This window comes from Anoplopoma fimbria, chromosome 9, assembly GCF_027596085.1.
Source record: "Anoplopoma fimbria isolate UVic2021 breed Golden Eagle Sablefish chromosome 9, Afim_UVic_2022, whole genome shotgun sequence".
NCBI lineage: Eukaryota > Metazoa > Chordata > Actinopteri > Perciformes > Anoplopomatidae > Anoplopoma > Anoplopoma fimbria.
This window is the reverse complement of record NC_072457.1, coordinates 9,687,884-9,709,025: the sequence shown is the minus strand read 5'-3', so window position 1 is coordinate 9,709,025 and position 21,142 is coordinate 9,687,884. Positions and strand designations below refer to the sequence as shown.

General features: G+C 40.1%; 1 protein-coding gene across 4 annotated transcripts in view; it reads right to left on the bottom strand.

The window, feature by feature from the left end:
• Positions 1 to 21,142, bottom strand: part of ndst3 (N-deacetylase/N-sulfotransferase (heparan glucosaminyl) 3) — a 90,437-nt gene that overhangs the window by 8,278 nt on the left and 61,017 nt on the right. For 3 of the 4 annotated variants that reach the window (XM_054604635.1, XM_054604636.1, XM_054604634.1), the window contains 6 exons: positions 17,386 to 17,473; positions 15,821 to 15,975; positions 14,367 to 14,552; positions 9,392 to 9,520; positions 2,375 to 2,557; positions 688 to 784 (listed from right to left, as the gene is read on the bottom strand). In XM_054604635.1, coding sequence (XP_054460610.1) covers positions 688 to 784; positions 2,375 to 2,557; positions 9,392 to 9,520; positions 14,367 to 14,552; positions 15,821 to 15,975; positions 17,386 to 17,473 — 838 coding nt within the window. The remainder of the gene's footprint in view (positions 1 to 687; positions 785 to 2,374; positions 2,558 to 9,391; positions 9,521 to 14,366; positions 14,553 to 15,820; positions 15,976 to 17,385; positions 17,474 to 21,142) is intronic. The other variant, XM_054604637.1, reaches the window with a different exon arrangement.

The window sequence follows — 21,142 nt, the reverse complement described above, 5'->3', positions numbered from 1 at the left end:
TACTGGATGATTTTACCCTTCGCATGATTTATATCTTGCTGAGAATACACTTTGTGTGTGTGAGCTGTGTGCAAAGATCACAGGCTTCCCTATCAAATGGTTCACAAACCATTTGACACCAATCAGCACCTAGGGCTTTGGCCGTGCCCTCAGTCTCACCCTCAGTAACTCCCTTTCACCCCGTTCTCCTAAAAATTACTCCCACGCATCCTTTTACTCCCCCCCTCACCCTGTTTTCCCATTTGCTCTAACATCTCTGACATGTGAGGCATACCCTGCAATAAAATAATAATTTATTGTACTGTGGTTGTTGTCGGACTGCTAATGTTGCCATAGTGACCCCATTAGTAAATTATCACCTGGTTAATTAGCAGCATTACAGGACCTCCTCACCTCTCACATCAAACACCAGCAATTACAATTCCTGTGATCACATGTAGCCAGCGTATACAGATTTTTAATAATCTCATGTTTTTTTCTTTGAGAGAGAAATTCAGAAAAAGGAGGGGGTGGTAGCGGGGTGGAAGAAAGGAAGCAAGAGCCTTCTCCTTTGTCTGGCTTTGACAGGACCAAAGCAGCTAGGGGGATTGAATGAATGGACTCTGATGTTAAGGATCTATAGACACCTGGACCCACTGAAGGAGTCTCTCTGTTGTATGTGCATGTCTGAGTTTGTGTGTAGCTTACCTGTTTTCTGTGGGCCTATGACCATAAACTTGGGTAACCTGTCACAGGTTTTCTCTTTAGACCAGATGTCTTTATGTCGTTTGTCATCGCATGGGTTCTACAAAGGCACAGACAAACAATTAGTGATTTAAGTAATGATGTACACATAAAACATACAATAACATACGTGCCTATACACCTTAAGTACATGCAGGGTTTACTGACTTCAATGACTGAATTATGTTTTTGTTGGTGTGTCATGCATACAACTATTGCCAATAGGCATGAACTTACAAGGACACCAAGACAGAAAAATAATGCATCATTTTTCAAACAATAATATAAAAAAATACTTGAACAACTTTACAATCAAATCCTCAGAGCTGTATTGTCTACAACAAAATTAATATTATAAACAGAAAATCCATTTTGATAGGTGATTGGTATGAAAATTGTTTAAAATGTGTCTATGATTTACTGAATTCAGATAGAACTTTTTTTAAGCTTTTTAAGATTTTACCAACTTATATTAAATTATTATTTCTGGAAATAGATATGACAAAATCTATAAACTTATTCCCATTCCTTTCCCTCGATATATACAAAGCAGTATGCAATTTTCTTTGATTGCACTTTCCTCACCTTCTCTAAAAGTTGGTGATGTCATTTTGTTGGATAAATTGTGCTAACATAACGGTTGGTCTGGATTTTAAACAAAATAATTTGGGGGACTTCAACTCATGCTCTGTAAGGTTTATAGAGGTCACTTTTAGGGGATAGTCCTTTTCTCTTTATCTATAATGTCCTAATTCTATTAAAGTCCAACAAATTATTTTTAAATAGCAAACAGCAATCTGCCCTGTAAGTGATTTTCTTCACAAAATAATTAAATTTGATGCAGATCCTTGCATATTTAGAAGCTGAAACCATGTTCATACACTAATTTGTTTTAGTCTCTTATTGATACCTGGTTGTTGTTAAAAATGGGTAACCTTCCATAATTTGCATACAATTATATTATCTTTTTCATGGAAAACTTGGTAGCAATAATTTCCAATCTGGTAACCTTATTATTACTTTGGGTAAATATCATATTCATACTTGTAAGCTGAATGGCAGTACTCCCTCTTTCACTGCGTTCACGTATAATTTTGTCCACTACTATAAATTGCCTAAATATGGTTGAATGAATAGAAAGGCTAATCAATTGTTCACATCTATATTTCAGTCTTTGCTATTTTATTGTCTCTTACCTTGCTCTTTAGTGCTCCTCGTCTGTTTACCTGATTGTTTCCTTTTTTTTGTTGTTGCTTGATTTTTAATCATATTGATTTTCAGTATATTGGTACCTCTATGGTTTATTGTTTGTGTCAGACTCTGTTGGACCATAATGTCCACCATGCTGATTCAATTATATCCATAATCTTTGTATATTAATTCCTTTTCTTGTTTTGTTTGTTTCCCTTGTGCTAAAAAAAAAAGTCATAAATCTTTTTTTTGGTATAATAAAAAAGAGTGAATACTATTTAAATAGTCTATCTTTCTTTCATTTCGAGGCTTTTGAGACAAAGCTAGCATACTTGAAAATAAAAACCAAATAAATCCATTTAATCCACATAATAAGAATATTTTTGAACCCAGGAACGCACAGTACGGAACAAGAGCAGAAACACACAAGCCCATACATGTGGGGAAATGCAAAACACACCTGCCAGAGCGGGTTCCTTTGTTCGGGAAAAAGCTGGAAGTACTTGTGTGCAAGCTGCAGGGGTGGGAGTGTGTGGAGTTTCAAGTTTGTCCACGAGCGAAGGAAGGAGGCAAGGTGGACGAATGTGTAAAGGCCCAGTCGATCATTGCCATAGTTAGACAAGTGGGTCATGAATATACTGATCTATGGTGGGGAAACAGAGACAGAGTAGAGGGGTAGAGAGGAAAGGGGAGAGGAGGAGAGAGAAGGAAATACATACTTATTCTATTGTGCAAAATTGCGATAAAGTCAAAATCTCATTTCCCAAGTTCCAGTGTTTGGGAAAAACCGAGGCAGCGCAGTAAATCGAATCACTGCTGTTGTGACTGCAGTGGAAAGCAAACAGATTATTTCTCAGTGTGTGATGGTTTTAAAGTCACTAGCAGAGCAGCTGTCCACCGGGTATCAATATTTGCCATCACTTTGCAAAGGGACATACTCACTTTTGTTATGTAAGATTATACATTCACTTTCAGCGAAATACAATTTTAAGTATAAAGAGGAGAACAGATAAACTGAAGCTGAGGTATTCACCACTCCTGAAAGATAAAGCTGAAGAGGCAACCCAATACTCCTCATAGCCACTGGGTGATGGGAGAGATGCAGCTACACACGGGAAAGTGTTTTTTCGAGTGTGTCGGTGTGTGTTCATGGCGGTTAATGTGTGTGAGGGAGAAGGAGAGACTCAGAGGGGAGTGAAGGAGCGATAGTGTGTTGGTCCAGGCTATCTGTCCACGCCTCAGTGCTTTTATAGGCTGATCAAAGAGACAAGCTAAGATAGCTGCTACAGACAAATGCACACACACACACACACACACACACACACACACACACACACACACACACACACACACACACACACACACACACACACACACACACACACACACACACACACTTCTTTTGTGATTGGAGGGAGCTTGGGAACGTGAAGTGTCTGGATGAAACGGTAACATCAGCCATTAAGATATGAATTATTTGGTGGGTGTGAGCATGTGTGTATCCGTCAGTGTGTGTGCATGAATGATTGTGTGTCAGTATATTTGGGAGAATGTCTATGAATGTGAACAAGCACATGTATAGAGAGAGACACACACAAATATACGCAGAGAATTTCCTGGTGACAGAGGACTGTCGGTGCTCCTCTTTAACGTTGAAGGTTGCCGCAGATACAAAGCGACACAGTGTCGGGGTTTGATGGATCAGCGTCCGGCCGACCTGGGAAGCTGCACAGAATACTGATTTCCCCGAATACTGATGTGTGTGTGTGTGTGTGTGTGTGTGTGTGTGTGTGTGTGTGTGTGTGTGTGTGTGTGTGTGTGTGTGTGTGTGTGTGTGTGTGTGAGAGAGACACTGTGGGAGGGAGAAAGAGGAACCAGACGTGTGTGTCTTTGTGACAAAGAATGCAACACAGAAAGAACAGAGAGGAGCAAGGGTATGCATGTCAGAGTCATTTTTCATGTGTGTGTGTATGTGTGTGTGTGTGAGTGTCAGCATAATTGTTCATGCATCTGTATGTTTGTGTATTCCTGCGCAAGTGTGTGCATCTGCCACGGCCTTCTTTTTCTCGTGCTCACTTAAGGCAAACCAGCAGCGCACCATGCAGCCTTGCGTGCTTCATATCAATCTGGTTGATGTAAGGGCAACAATGTGGAACCACTGTCAAGGCATCACCAACACGCACTCAACCAGGAACAGCAGAAACACACTCCATAAATGTTTGCTTACTCCTCCTCTCCAACGACTCGTAATGTCAAAAACGAAGAACCTGTCTCCTCTAAGCATGCATGGAGAAATTGGAGTACTGCTCTTAGAAACGTGTAATATTAAATTCGACAGCGTCTCACCGGAAACATCTATTCACATTTGGGATGAGACAGAATATCTCCCACGGCATGCTGCAGTGGTTTGGGTGGGGGTGAGTATTATAAAATGAAAAGGTTTTAACCTGATTCACAGTGAATGCAGACAAATCTGACCTTCGTAAATAAACTATTAAATAAACCATTAACCATTTCAAAGTGTCCCACCTCTCTCTTTTGTGTTGTCTTGTGCTTTTTTGAAAGCAGACAAAGTGATCAAAAAGTGATTTATGTTCCTTTCAAAACTCACAATATGAAATCTGGCCCATTACGTGTGTGTATATGCATGTACAGTATGTGTGTGTGGTTTATGTGCGGGTGTGTGTGCATGGAAGACAGAGAGAGAGAGAAAGAGATTGAGAGAGAACGAGAATCTGGGTGTTATTGAACATGGAAACATTCATTAAAGAGCTTAAGCACTGGCTGCCAAATTAAACAATGTGGGAGAGAGAAGATGATTTGTGTTTGTAATTGGAGAACTGCAGAAAAAGAGAAGGAAAAAAAAGTACAGAGTGTGTGTGTGTGTGTGGGTAACAAAGAGAGAGACATAGAGAGTAACCTTGGCAGGTGAGTGTGAATTAAAAAACAAGAAAATGCCACTTGAGAGAGTGTTAATCTCCTGACACGGTGCAAGCCCCAATCCCTTTTGGTGGAAGAACTCGCTGTGGGTAAGAATTTAAATAACTGAACCATAGAAACCTTTTCTCTGCATCTGGTGCCGCGTCTCATTTCCTGCATATTGGATTGCTTTAAGTCCCCTATGTGCCTTTAATAAAGAATACAGCGCTAATAATTTAACACCAGAATTGGGCTCAAATCATTCTTGGAACTGGACTGGGAGAGAAGTGTAAAAATGAGAGAAATAAAGCCAACCTTGCAGCTTCCCTCTTTTAATCTTTTCCCCTTGTCTTTCTCTTCATTGCTCCTATGCAGCTTCATTTACTCCCTCCTCACTCATCATTTTAATGTCTCTCGTTTTCTACAAAAAGTCACTTTGTGTATTTTTTTCTACTCTCTCCGATCTCATGCTGACCTAGATGCTCTGATGAAGCATGTCAGTCCAACATGGAGTGATGTTCTTCAAAATCCCTTTGCACACATGAACACACAGCCACACAAACACCCTCACACACACACACACACACATGGCAACGCTTGGAAGATTAAGAGAATGTCAGCGTTGTATTTGAGTTTGTGACATGCTCCAATCCAGTCTAACATGATTGCATATTTTGAGGAAATTAAGTGTTTTGGTTGATGGATTTCCTTCCACTTTTCTCTCTATCTGTCCATTTATATCTATCTATATATCTCTCAGTCTATCTATCTATCTATCTATCTATCTATCTATCTATCTATCTATCTATCTATCTATCTATCTATCTATCTATCTATCTATCTATCTATCTATCTATCTATCTATCTATCTATCTATCTCTGCTGCTTTCTCTCTCCTTCAATGTGTAGCTGCATTAGCCTGTTTCCCATTACGTAGCACTTAGTTCCATATACATTTCTCCCTGATTGAATTGTTATTGCTACTAAAAAGAAGCCTACATCCCCCCTCTCCCTCTCTGTTTCATTCCCTCCCCTTCACCGTCATTGTCCTCTCTCCCCTTTTTGCTCTTGCAGTGTCTCTTCCTCATCAGTGGATAATTGAAATCTGAACGTCAACACACCAAATGATTTTGATTTAATTAATTCTGCCTGCTCCAGTCAACATCTTCTGCCCCTTTCCATTCGGCCTTCTTCCAGTGCTTTACTCTCACTTTGTAATTTCGAGTCCTGTTTGTGTGTGTGTGCGTGTGGGTCTGTGAGCGAGAGTGTGTTTGTGTGTGTTAGAGAGTGGCTGTATGTGTTGATGAGCTGCCAAAGCCTTCAGTAGCAATCAGCAGGCTTCCGGAGAAAGAGAAGGAAGGAGTGGAAATGGGACAAACAGATTCACATGTGTGAAAGTCAGAATGAACAGGTTGTTAAAATAGAGAAAAATTAGAGGCAGAAAGAGTTGGTGGAGAGGTGAGAGGCGGGAGGGTGAGTACTGGGTAAAACAAAGGCCTAGGAGGGAGGGAGATTGTGCTGATATGGCTAATAAGCTTACTGGCAGAGCTAAGCGTTAAATGTCAGCCCTGATATATGTCTACAGCTCTGCTTACGTCAGCTATACACTCATTTATACAAAAATACACATGCACCCATATGCAGATATCTGGATGCTGACACACAAACATATGCACGGGTGTGTGTTTCTGTGTGTGTGCCTGCATGTGCATCACTTTCTCCCTGTATGTGTCTGGATTCTCAAGTGACACAAGATGCCGTGACCTGAAAATTAAATCTGAGTCTGTCTGCCACCTTCTCACCCTGCTCTCTCTGACTCCCCAGCCTCCATCTCTTCTTGTCCTCCCTCTCTCCTCTCTCCTCTCTCACCCCTCTCTCACCATCTCTCCGGCCATTTATCGGGGAATGACTTGTGCCCTATTGGCTGTTTGCAGAGTCTAGGTCGTCCAATCGATTGTCGAGCTTATGTGAGACGGGGAGCTCAATGATAGCTGATGCAGCCTGGAATGATGCAAGCGTATCCAAACGCACACAGACACATACGCGCGCACACACATACAGTTCATGTGCATGTACACACACACATTCAATATGTTGGCTGTTGTCAGTGGTGAACTGCCACCACAGGCAAAATGTGATTTAAAGTCGCTGAATGGGAAGTGACAATGTTACCAATGTGCAGATCATCAAACAATAGGAAACCCCCCGGGGACTAAAGCAGTGAGCCACAGAACACTATTGATTATAGACACATAGTGCACACACTAATGAAAGCTTATGCGTCTACAAATGGAAGCATAGCAGGGAGAAGCAAAAATGAATCATCAGTCTTTATGTGTATGTGAGCATGGCAGAATATTTCTCTTCATTAAGAGATACAACATGAGGAGAGTTTCATCTCTTATTAAACTGATTAAAAAAAGAACGATGTGAAAGAAAATATTTGGAAACAGAGGAAAAAATGTAATTAGCCTGTGTGTTTCTGTATTTCAAGAGGAATGTCAAAACCTGTATGTGTGTGTGTGTGTGTGTGTGTGTGTGTGTGTGTGTGTGTGTGTGTGTGTGTGTGTGTGTGTGTGTGTGTGTGTGTCTGTCTGTCTGTCTGTCTGTCTGTCTGTCTGTCTGTCTGTCTGTCTGTCTGTCTGTCTGTCTGTCTGTCTGTCTGTCTGTCTGTCTGTCTGTCTGTGTGTGTGTGTGTGTGTGTGTGTGTGTGTGTGTGTGTGTGTGTCTGTCTGTCTGTGTGTGTGTGTGTGTGTGTGTGTGTGTGTGCAAAAGACAGAGAAGGACAGGGAGGGAGAGTGAGTGTGCAGAGGCATCCCTCTTTGTTTGTGAGCTCATGTTGAGATGACAGCAACAGTGATGCAAAAGGCACCTTTTTTCTTTGAGCAGCAACAAAATGATGTATCTGAGTAAGAAGTCACCGTTTGTCTTATTATTACTGCAATGTGTTGGACTTCCTTAATAACCTTTTAATATAAGGTATAACTTTTCTCTTTCCATATAAGCTCAACTTTTCAGTGTTTAAATAACTATTCTTTTTCCTATAGCAATTCCTTTTTACAAGGCATCCAGGAAGTTTTTAATCTACAATCCAAAACTATACTACTGGTCTTCCTTAACAACACGTATGTCTGTTCAATTGTGCTGCTCAGTCTAACTACTGCAGAGTTGAAAGGCCACATCGTTATTAGTCCCTATAACAACTCATTCAATAGGTCATGAAAAAGACTGGCACAGGTGACTAATCGTTTGCTGCACTTTCCCCTCTTATGTTCATACAAATCCCTTCAATATAAAAAAAAGGTGAATTACGCTCCATCTATTTTTTTACCCGATGCCAACATTCACTTTTTTGGTCTGTTATAACAAAATTATAGACTCTTCTGCAGGAAATGTAAAACACTTCATTCGTACCAAAGGCCTTCTTTCCTAGAAAGTACAAAAGATTTTTGGAGTAGCAAATTAAAGCAATTCAGAGGGTTTTTTAAAATGTATACAAATTGATTTCTATTTTGTTATATCAACTGACAACTGGAAGGAACAACAAGCTTATTCTGTACTTCTTCCATGTATCATTATCATTTTAGGACAAAAAACTGAGGAGGGAACAGGGATGCACTGGCATGCAGAGACACAGAAGACAATACACATCAAAATGAATAAAACAGTAAAGAAGGCAGACTCAAATAAGAAGAAGAAGAAGAAGAAGAAGAAGAAGAAGAAGAAGAAGAAGAAGAAGAAGAAGAAGAAGAAGAAGAAGAAGAAGAAGAAGAAGAAGAAAGAACTAGATTGGGTTGTTGTGCGTAGCTGCACTTCTGACAGCTTCTCTAGTTCAGCAATCCCCTACCTGACACTTCAATAAAGCCTACTCCTGGTCGGTCTCTGTGTATTTTGGAGCATGTGCATGTTATGAGTTTTAACTGTGTGCATGCATGTGCTTGCAAGCACGTGTGTGAACATCACAGGTGCCACCAAAACCTAATTCTGTAACTTAATTCGAAGCAGAATCGAGTTGAGCTGACATACACAACAGGGGTAAGTAAGAGGGGTAGGATGTGTGTGTGTGTGTGTGTGTGTGTGTGTGTGATGTGTGTGTGTGTGTGTGTGTGTGTGTGTGTGTGTGTGTGTGTGTGTGTGTGTGTGTGTGTGTGTGTGTGTGTGTGTGTGTGTGTGTGTGTGTGTGTGTGTGTGTGTGTGACAGCAACTCCCCCTGTGGTGTGACCTAATTTAAAGTGGGGAGATGAACACAGCTCCACAGTAAGAAGCAGCCCCTGACAGGAAAAGAGACAGAGAGAGAGCGAGACACGCACACACACACGTACACACGTACACACACACACACACACACACACACACACTCACAAACGGCAAAAATGAAAAAGAATGAGCCAGACAGAGGAAGTTACCTTTACAGAGAGAGCGGAAAACCCAGCTGGGCCTCTTTAAGGTGCAAAAATCAAAACAGAAAGTAACAGGCCTCGTTGCTTCTCACTCTGTATATCCGTTTGCATGTGCAAAGGTGTGTGTGTTTAAAGGTGTGTGTGGTTTTGTGACTCACCGGGTTGAGAAGCACAGTGAGAAACAGCTCTCCCCCACGGATGCTTTTGTCCAGTTCTTTAGGTCCACCAGGGTATTCCTTATAGTAGATGGTGTGAGTAAACAAGCCACACGTCTGGCGGGGCAGCACCTACGCATACACATAAAAGGAGGAATTTTAAATAGCTTTCATCTCTTCAGTTTACATAGGAAGTGCAAATGAACAAATAGCTTATGAGAACTGAAGGCCAAGATAAGTATGATCAGTAGGCGGTAATATACAGGACAAAAACTTATAAAGCAAGGACACTCAGTCTGTCTGTGTCTTTTGATATTGCGAAAACCGTTCATCCTCTCTACTTCACTCTTGGCAGGTTTATTGCTTGGAACCCAAGGATGTGCACTGTTGAATTTAAGGAAAACTGGACATCAATATTAACAAACTTTGAATAAGCAAGCAAACAGCGCTTTGTGCAGCAGTTGGGGCAGAGCATGAGGGCTCTGTGGAGTGAGTCGAGTTTCAACATATGTAGTCCCCAAGACCTGCAAACAAATTTAATCTACTCTTTTAAGTGGCATATTAAACTACCATGATACAATGATTTAAGATTAAACAGGAAACTAAAACAGCTAGGTGCTCACTCACCTATTTCAAGGCCAAAGTACAAACGAACCAGGTACAAAGATGATTTAAAAATAAGAAAAATAATTCAGCTAGCAGCATAAAATATAACAGATGTGATAATGAAATGTGAAGCTATAGAGCCAAGCTTGTCTACACGAGTAATATGAGAAGCAGACAGCAGAGCATGTCAGGGATATTGTGATGTGTTGTGTCATCCAGCATATGGTGATGTTACCTGTCGCAGTGTAGAAGCACAGGTGCTAATTCTACAGATGGTTCAAGTCACATTACAACTCTTGCAGAGTGTAAAAGTTACTTTTTTCACAGCTGGCATTTTGACTTGGGAAAAAATAAAAAGCACAAGTGTAATTAATAACATAAACGACGTCTCTGCTCCATTCATGAGTTCCAGGACTCTGGTAATGTGCATGCTGGCTCACTGGCATGTCTTACTGGGACGCTTAAATACAGTGAACCATCATTAAATGTTATAAGCTCCACCTTTCTCGTAATGACAAGTCAACATGTCTGGTATCAAAAAAGATCTATGAGATTCAATTTAGGGTTCTCAAAGGACACACCATTTACTGCTGAGCTGGAGCCATGAGTCCCAAAGAGTTGTCCAGCTGAGATTACTTCACTACAGTAGTAGAGACCCTTCATTTGTCATGCAGGTGTATGAAATGCACGGGTGATGTCAAGTCTTCGTGGGGCACTGTTCCTCAACCACACCTGTTTGGTACTTTGGTGACTCGTTGTTGTGGAAGGCGATGATAATGGATTACTTTTAATCCCACCTGGAGCAGGTGAAAAGGTTTTAAACGTGACAACAATTTATCTCACAGCAATGACATGTTGAAAAGACATGGCTTCATATTTTGATATTTGAATCATCAAGTCTTTACAGCTTACCTCAACTGTAATACTAACATTTGTCTAAGATTAGACAAGGTATCCACTGAGAGTCTGAAAGTCTTCTTTGCCTATTTAAATCTGTATTTAAATTAATCTATGCTACAAAAAAGCCAAAATGATGTTCCCAACACAGGCATAAAAGATTCACAGAGTGCGGGATCAAGTGTTTAACAGAGGATGAATTAATCTCTTTTTCATTAGGTCATTAAATGAATGAAAGAAGAGGAGTAAAGATGAAGGTCTTTATTGTGAACTCCTTGTGGAGCACTTCTCTGTGTGAAATAGAGAGTAAAGGCTGGCAGCGCAGATATTGGTTTATCTATAAAACACTGCAGTCGTTCACACACACACAGAAGAGAGAGAGAGAGAGAGAGAGAGAGAGAGAAGAGCCACCAGAGCCACAGACACTCAGCACTATTTCACCAAACCAATTATCCACAGAGCTATAGCTCAAACTGATATAGTGTATTTTAAAAAGAAATACACACACACACACACACACACACACACACACACAAGTATGCATGTTTGCGCGAGTGCACACTCCCACACAAACACTTACACACACACACAAACACCCACACACAAACACACAGACACATACGCGGCACAGTCCCATATTTCAGTCTGATTTGTTCTGATACTGTGGGTCCACTGGGTGGCTCTCAATCTGCTGACAGAGACACACAAACACCAATTTTACAGCCTTAAGACAACTTCCTGTCCTCCTCGGAGCAAACAAAGATGGAGCAAGGGGCAGAGGGGAAGGTTGTGAGTGATGTGCCACACTAACTTTATGAGGTTAGGTCAGGAGTCTATATGAATTATCAGAATATAAAGCTATCCAGCCAATTTATGGTAAAATTATTTACTATTTAGATTCTGCATGCATATGCACAAAAACACACACAAACCACCACTCAAACTGCCTCTCAGAATAATGTGCCTACTGTCAAATTCATTGTGTATGTTTCCAAGCCTCCGTTTGCTATTAAGTCAGTGCAGCATGCAATGTCTTGATGCAAAAGATGGACCTGTTCACTATTTCCTACACTGTTTACCTTGTTCCCCATTCTAAATTAATGTAACTATTGCTACTAATTCATTCAAGTTTTTTTAAGAGCACTTTTCGGTGATGTTGGCTTAAACGTTCAGTAGAAGAAAGCAAAAGCCGGTCTAACGCTTCATTTACTTGCTGATCTGGAGCTTTTTGGTCATATCACATAAGCTTCATCTGCTCCTGAAATGGATGAAGATTGCTTAGGTAACGTGGAGAAGTCTTCAAAGCACAAATATGGAGAAATTCAAAATTAATATATACTAAATTCCTGCGCAACTCTATCCATTGTTGCGGTTGACACTGTTGGATGTGGGAGTGAATTTGATGCAGCATTAACTGGACACCTCTGAGACCACCAGCGGTGGCTAATTCTAAGTCACAGACCCAGCTGTGCTTTCTAGGGTTAATTTCATCGTAACATTTTTCCTCAGAGAATTAAATGACGTCTGATTGTGCTGAACAGAGTTACATGTGATCTCTTTGCCAAACATCTATAACTTGCACCAGAGCAGAGCAAAGCTAATAGAAGAGGAAAGCTCATCTGATGGAAGCTCACTCTTTGTGATCATCTGATTTCAGCAATGGATCCGATTTTCATGTGACCTTACTCTCCCACCAATGTGATTTTGGTGTATTGGCAAAATTTCCAACAAGAAGTTTATACTTGCCAATAAAACTATTGTCTGACGTTTAATTTGAAAGACAAAGAAAACAAAAGTGTCAAAAACAATGTTCGGATAAGAGCTGCATCCATAATTGGGGTCGACGGTAAGCTTGAGAGTAATTTTTTCTGGGGATTTAATTTGACTTTAGCCTACTTTCTCTTCAGCTTTTCTTCAAAAAAACTTTTCTTCTGCAATTTGCTTCTCCTGTTTTCTGTATCATTTTGAATATGTATTTTTATTCAATGGCTTATTATCTAAATTAGTGATTCACCAATGTTTTTCAATACCTTACTATTGGTAATGTATGATAACACATTATAGCCTGTCAAAGTGTCAGCTTGCTATTGTATTGAAAGGACATAGGATTAAGTGGCTGTCTTTTATGAATCTGTGACAAGATGTCAAGAAATAAAAGCAGACTTCTAGGACTGATTAGGAAATTGACATAGCTGTCGTTTCAAATTGTCTGCTCAAGCCCCAAATACAGCAGAACAACATGGACTGGTAATTTTGGTGTCAGATGTGATTGGTTCTTTTGTCAATAAGGGAGCAGTTATGCACACTGACAAAGAGCCTGACTGACAAGTGAATGAAGAGGAGGAGTAGGAGGAGGGGGGGAGAGAGGACAACTTGCTTAGGTGGAATGGGCGACGGCAGTTTTATTCTATTGCTGTCTCAAACAGTGACTGATGAATTATTTATTGGAGCATGAAATGCTCTCATTACTAGGTCCTTAAGATATACACCCTGCACATAAACAAAGATACAAATGCACACAGACTTACACACAGAAAAGCCAACTTTTTTATGCGCCTTGTGAAGCCATTTAAATTGAATCAACATAGAGCTGTGGTGAGAGGAGGTCAAAGAATACATATCACACACACAAACACAGACACATGCGCGTGCACACACCAGGGTAACACACCACGCAAAGGATCATTGATTTTCCATTTAAGACCGCAACAAACAATCAGCACACAATTCACTATTCAGCGAACACTTACTTGAACAAAGAGACTGTTTTTCAAAGTAAGATAAAAGAATCCAAACAGACATTCTGCAGTTAAGCTTTGATTTAGAGACCCATGATTTTTAATTTCTTTCAGATGATTTAAGCAAGTAGTTTTTCTGGCAGTCAAGGACACTACATACCGCACTTTGAGTGTTAGGCTTGATTGATGACCGCGGCATGATCAAATGTGTTGTGTTAGGAGACGCACATAAAGTAATTCTTCAAAGATGCACTTTGTTGTGATATTCATCATGTTTATATGACTAACCTGACTCACCTCTTTTTGTCAGATAACACACACATCTATGCTTTCTCTGCAAGGCCAACATATTTTATAAGGTGTGTCCACACACAGCACCAGCAATAACTTGTATCAAAGGATACCAACAACCACCAGCTGTGGAAACCCAAGCCAAACGTATCACTTGCCTTACAGAAGAAAAATCAAGTGGGGAAAAAAATAAATCCAAAAAGAAATATATTAAATAATCATAGAGATGTTTGCTATAGAATATATTTTTAAATGAGACCGTTTGCCTTTAGCTAAACAAAAAAAATAGATCCTCAGTAATGAATGCCCATTTGTGAAGATGTTAATCAATTCTTATGTTTGTGTAGAAGCGCGCCAACTGATCAAAGTGCAGTTATGGGCGTGGATGAGCACAGGCACCCCTGAGGCTTTTCACAGACTTGTGATTAACAATGTTGTCTCCTCACCATGATGTTGTTACTGATGAAGCCCTTTCGGTAGCGCGCTGGTTTGAGGTGGGGGTACTCTTCAGTGCTGGTCACTTGGATGTTCCACACACGTCTCCAGGCCTTGTAGAGCTGCAGGTGAACCGGGTAGACACCTGAGTGGTGAGGCGCCACAGCGTAGCCCATGTCCACTGGGATGCTGTGCTCCTGGAAATGGATAACATCCATACGCAGAGACAGACAGGTAGGTGAGGGTTATATACATAAACAGAAGTTATAGCACGTTTACAACTCTGACAACAGACATGGTGGGACATAAAAACACAGAGCCCAACAGTCTGACCTTGTAGAAGAAGAGCATGGTTTGTGTTGTGTTTGTTATGATGCTGGCCTTCAGGTTGGAAATAGTTTGTGTGTGCATTTGTATGTGCGGGAGCGTGAGGGGTGGATGGTTGCGGGGTGGAGTTCTTGCAGACTGATGGTGTTGTCCTTCACTCTGACACACACCTACACACACTGTCAAAGTTAAGCATCAGCGGTCAGGGGATGAGGGAGTGGAGAATGCATGTGTGTGTGCGTGCGTACAATAGAGGTGAGGGATCACACTTTATAATCACATTCACCTTCAACAACATGAACCAGCCCCCCCCCCCCCCCCCCACTGGATATCGCACTCCAGTACCAGTAGGGTCATACAAACAATTTCAATTCACTCACACACATACTAACAAAGCAAAGGAAAACAAGGCAGAGCAGGGCAACAACAGAGCTCGACCTTTATGGACGTCAGATGAAACCAGGATCAGTTGTGCCCATCGAAAGAAGTGCATCACTTCCCAACAGGAAAATTACATTTATTGTTTTTTGTTTTACTGTAGAAAATGAGTACATGATGGTTATTGCTTATGCTGACAGAAAAACAACAATCTTCCCAACCCTGCCTCTTAAAATGATATTAATGAGCAAATATGTTCTGCAGGAAATGTAATTCTACCCTGATTATGTTTTTGATTAACACAATAAAGACATATTTATAATGTACTGTCAATATTGTTCATTTGTAGAAACTTGTAGAAATTAAAACACATTTTAAACCTAAACCTAAAAATATATAACACACAGGACATGAAATTTGGCAGACAGTGTCCTGTCGTATAGGAATGTCACCCGGGATGGAAAAATGTAACAAATTGATGTAAACAAGGTTTCCTGTTAATAATGTAGTGTATGTAACAAAAAGTGATTCTGTTTGTTAGAACAGTTCCAGCTCTTTGACCTGTAAACATCATCAATGCAATCTGCTGTGGCAAAAACAGAACAATTACTAGCAGCAACAGACGTCCTTGAAGAAAATGCAATCATGGGAAGCGAGCATGATTAAAAGGACACACAAGAAGAGGAATGCAACAACGAAATAAACAGCTGCAAGAAAGCGTTTGTGTGTGTGTGCATGTGCATGCGTGCATCCATCTCACCAGAGCAAACTCCTTGTTGAGGACCATCTGCTCCAGGAGTGAGGACTCGTTGTGGAAGAGGTGAGGCTGCATGTGGCTCCACATGTGGGGGAACCACCAGAACTCATCCACGTACTTCAATAGTAAATCATCTCCCTCATCCTCCTCCAGCGTGCCTGCACACACGAAAACACACACACACAAGGACAAAAGGACAAAGAATAACGAACGAAATAATAAAGAACATGAATAAGTGCACGTTTTATGCAGGTCCAGAGCATAAAAAAATCTTTGCTATATAGAAATTGTCGCTGTTTTTAAGGTTGTGTTGCTAAATAAGGTGCGGTCTGATACCATGGTAAAATCATGCCATAGCAAAAGAAAGACGCTGTATGTTCTATTTGGCATCAGATTTATTTTAATTATAATTATGTTCAGTCCCACCTCTATTTTTTCTTTCAAGCGTTTCCTACTCCTTTGTTCTCTTGCTGCAGATTTAGACACTTAACTAGAAAATCAATAAAATCTGTCCTTGGAAACACAACAGAGCTTAGAATGCACATCAGTATGTCAGCACACCATATATATAATATGAGATCAAACTCATTTTTCAATGATGAATAGGATAACATAGCACTTATACACACTAGCTCTGGCAACCGTGTGGGATTGATTACTCCGTCTGTACTGCAAATTCATCCTTTTTTTAGTAAATTGTATTTGGTAGTTCATTTATTTCTGACTTTAAGTGTAACAGTCATTATATAATTTATATAAATAGATTTTTGTTACTGTAAATAGAAACATCAGATTTACTGCAATACACGTAATTAAATTAAGTATTTCTGCATTTGCTTTCATCTTAACAAAACATTTATATTACATCAATGCCCAACCTCATTAATAAAGTACTTATTATAGTATTTATCTTATACCAAGGTGATAGTTTGCATATGCATACGTACAATGTAGTATATGTCTAGATGTACAACAGAAACTGTTTCTTTTTGTACTGCATAGTATAACTTGTCAAGTTTCAAATAAATGCGGCACTGATTTTCACTTTCTGTTAGAAGAATTGTAACTTCAACATAACAATAAGATGTTCTTATTGATCCAGACTAACACTGAGCATCTAGATATCAATTATAAAGATCATGTTATATAATGTAAATTGATTGGAATGAACATTGTGTGTTCAGTTTATCGATTCTGGTAGGTGCCATCACATTTTTTAAATTAGTTTGAAGCTTCCACTTCATCATAAAACCAAACATGTTAAGTCCCACAATATCTGTTCATGCAGTGAAATAAAACATAAACGAAAACAGTTTTTTCCTTAAAACTACCGCATGTGCTATACTTAGTTTGAGCCACATGGAAAGCTGTTACCATAGGCAACTCATTTTGACAAATGACATTTAGGGCGTCCACATAAAAACCCACTCATATAAATGAAATAACATATGAATCATTCATACGAAACATCAGTCTATAAAAAAATTTAAAAAATCATATTTGTTAAAGTAAGAACGCCTGGCACTGGTGTGTATGTTTGGATGGTAAAGCATATAAATATAACAAACCTGTGTGGTAGAACTTCCCTGAGAAGCCCAGGTTGAAGGTAAAGTTGGAGATCTGAGAACGCAGCTGTTTTTGAGTATCAAGAAGAGCCTGTAGACAGACAGACAGAGATAGAAAGATAGAGAAACAGATAGATACATTAGATGGATATTAGAAACAACATCACATTCAACCCCACAGCCTACAGTATATTAGGTTAATCTATACCTCGGCCTTTGGTAGTCACCAACATACAGTGTGTTTGTAATATGTACTACGTGTTTCCAGTGGCCGTGCCTGGTCCTAAAGTTACCTCAGTCTCTGCTTTCAATATTTGAATCAGGAATTTCTCCACTTATTTAATGACTTCATTAGTTTACTGGCCTTTAAACAAAGACTCTGTAATGAGTGTTAACTAAAGAGAGTTGCACATTCACACACACAGTCAAACACACCGACAGTAATGCGAGTTAATGAAGGTCAGTGCATTAGTAGCCTCTGGAGGGTGGACTAATAACCCCCGCACCCCCCCCCCTCTCTCTCTCTTTATCTCCATCTCTCTCTCTCTCTCTCTCTCTCTCACTCCTGTGCTGCTGCCTCTTTTTTCTGAATCTGATTCTCACTCTATTCTTCCATCTCTTCGCTTCTGAGAAACCTGCAGTCGCCTCTCTGCCCCCCTTCCCCATTTGTCTTCCACCTCCCTCCACCCACCCTCGTCTGAACCTCCATCTCTCCCTCGCCTGCTCCGTGAAAATGTCACATTCTCAGGAGACGGGACTGTTCTAATTTGAAAGGAAGGCTGGAGCGGCGTGGAGGAAAGATCGCTCTCTCTCCCTTTCTATAACGCTTTCGCCTCCCCTTGCTCTTTCTCTTGCACTCTCCCACCTCGTCTTCTTGCTATCGTTTGCATTTCTCGCAGTTTGCTCCCCCTTTCCACTAATATTTTGTTTATTTATGAAACTCTTACAATTCCCTGTACATTTCAGTCTGCTGGGTATATATCTGTTGGGCTACGCGCCACATCTCTATTACCAATCTTTGTCATGCTGCTTTTAATCGATCCCCAGGAACACTGCCTGATTTAAGAGACCTGAGCAGCTGATGTCAGAACAAGGAATTGGTTCCAGGCAGTCTCTCTGTGTCTCTTTTCAGCCACTCTGCTCCTGTGTGTGTGTGTGTGTGTGTGCATGTCCCAAGCTAACAAATATACCAACACGTGCACACAGTGTCTTCATTAGCTCTAATCTAATGGTGTTGAAGAAGGCTGCATGCTGACAGATGTGCACAGCTACCTAATATGATCCCCTGTCTCCTCTGTTATGACATCCTCTACATCTTATCCACACACACACACACATATATATATATATATATATATATATATATATATATACAAAAACATCAGAATTAAATTAAGTTTGTAGCTGAGTGCTTTGCATTGTAACTCAATATACACTCCCAGATGCACTTGGTCGAAATGCATTATTAACATGTGCTGGTATCTGCGAGAGTCGGCGGAGGTGTGCGTCCAAGTGCGCAGCGTATTAGTTTTAACACCTCATTTGTATTCTGCTTCCTTACATCAAAAAAAAAAAAACAGAAGAGCCTCGCAAATGACCAATTTTTGTGATTTGTCAGTGAGACTTGCCACAAATGATCCTACAGGTACTTTGGCATGATTTTTAACCCTGGTACTGTCACAGTGACGATTTTGTTGCCTTTATTTCTTAATTGAAGTCATGTTTTAATTGTGCAGTAATGCACAATTAAAACCAAAAAGCAAACTCTAAAAAGGGGTAATGTGAACATTCAGCAGCCAATTCTAAAATCTCATAGAGAAGACACAAACAGGGAGAGTTTTCAAAACACTCTCTGTTACCAACCGCAACACTGATTATGAAACTTTTGCAGGCAGAAATTGCTCACGGTGATAGATCAACCTTCACAAGCAAGTTTCAAGTCTCTACAGTGGTTGTCAAACCATTCAAAATATGTGTTATGTAGTAGGCTACATTTAATCAGTTTGAGTGACAAGTATAATGCAATTACATTAAGAGCACACTACTGGCAAGTAACCTCTTGGAAATTTTCTAAATAATATTTCTAAATAATCTTTAATTAATGTTATTAACCTTTTCCCTGTTCAATATTTATATGATGTTTCTGGTTGGTTGTGAATAATTAATTTATTAAACTCTAGATTCTGTTATCTAACTATAAAGGTTCATAATATATTCAGCAAACTTTACCCATCTTTTCTTTATACTGTGTTTTACAATAACTTCAACAGGCCGTAGCGAGTTAATGAATACATTTTTCTATTGCAAGCAATAAGTACAATAAACCCAGCAATAAAGTGGAGTGCACTTCTTGGACAAAATCGCACTGAGCGTATGACAAAACACTACCTCTGGCTCTGAGGGACAATAAAGTCCCCTCCTGCTGACTTTCTGAGGGTAACGGCAGCAGATCCAGGAGAATGGAGGGATTTGAGCAATATGGAGCCAATCTGTCCACTGGATGCTGAGCTCAAAGCTGGACATGGTTTTAAAATGAGCCATAAGAGATACTTTATAAAAAAGAAAGAGGGATTTAGATTAACAGGAGGTGGGACTAGTTGCATTGGAGAGATCTTGACAATCCTAGTGATGAAGGTAAACACACAAATGGATTAGCGGTTAGCAATAGCCCTCATTTCCGTGCCCAATCCCAAAGCTGCCTAGCACTGCTAGTGTCAGAAGCAATGCCAGTTTTTTTCAGTGTGCGTGAGAGCGACAGTGGGTGTGTGTGTGTGTGTGTGTGTGTGTGTGTGTGTGTGTGTGTGTGTGTGTGTGTGTGTGTGTGTGTGTGTGTGTGTGTGTGTGTGTGTGTGTGTGTGTTGTGATAAGCACTAGAAGAGGTGCCAGCTAGATGTTGGGGTTCAAACAGATGGGAGACAGGCATCTGGACAGCTGGCATTCACTGCCTTTCACAAACCCTTTACACCAACCACCCCTCCACCATATCCCCATTCTGTCATTCTCGCCTTGGCACCATTTCTTCTTTTTCCTTTTCACAACCTTAAGCCTGGCTGGGAGATCCAAAAGAACAAAAGTAATTATAAATCAACTTATTTGCGAGTGGGATTTTAAGCGCAAACGGATTTGAAGGCGTAATGAGAGGAAGAAGAAAATTAGCGGGTTTCATTTTGGTGCAAAAGCAGGTCAAAGTTCTTGATTCATCGACATGAGTGCAGTGTTTGTGACTAGGTGTGTTTATCTGTGCATGTAATGTGAACACCAGACTAGCAAATTTAACTGGGTCATGCATCTCTATTTGATGAGCAGGGAGAGTACTTTACCAGTTAATGCCAGTTTTCCTTTTGCTTACTCTTACTCTCTCTGTCTCACTTTCAGTCTTGCTTGTCAGATTTAAGTCGGTGTAGCTTTTTATATTGGAGAATTTTACAAAATCATCTACTCGCTTGCATTTACAGATCCAAGGTACTTGTGATTGCCTTGGCATTGCTTTACTTACACTAAATTCTACTTGGCAGAAGGATTTTGAGTTTCAGTGATTGCTGTGACCGCAAAACCTGCCTCATTTTGTAGAAGAAAATGCGTGGCAGACTGCCACATTCTCAGAGTTCATTTGAGTGAAATCAAGAGCACTGACAAAAGACATTTAATTAAACAAAAAACATTATTAAGATAATTATCTTGTTGACAGATGCTTGCTTTAGAGTATTTATCACAATGACACTGCTATGTGTTTTTCTGTACTGTATGTTCAAAATGATCA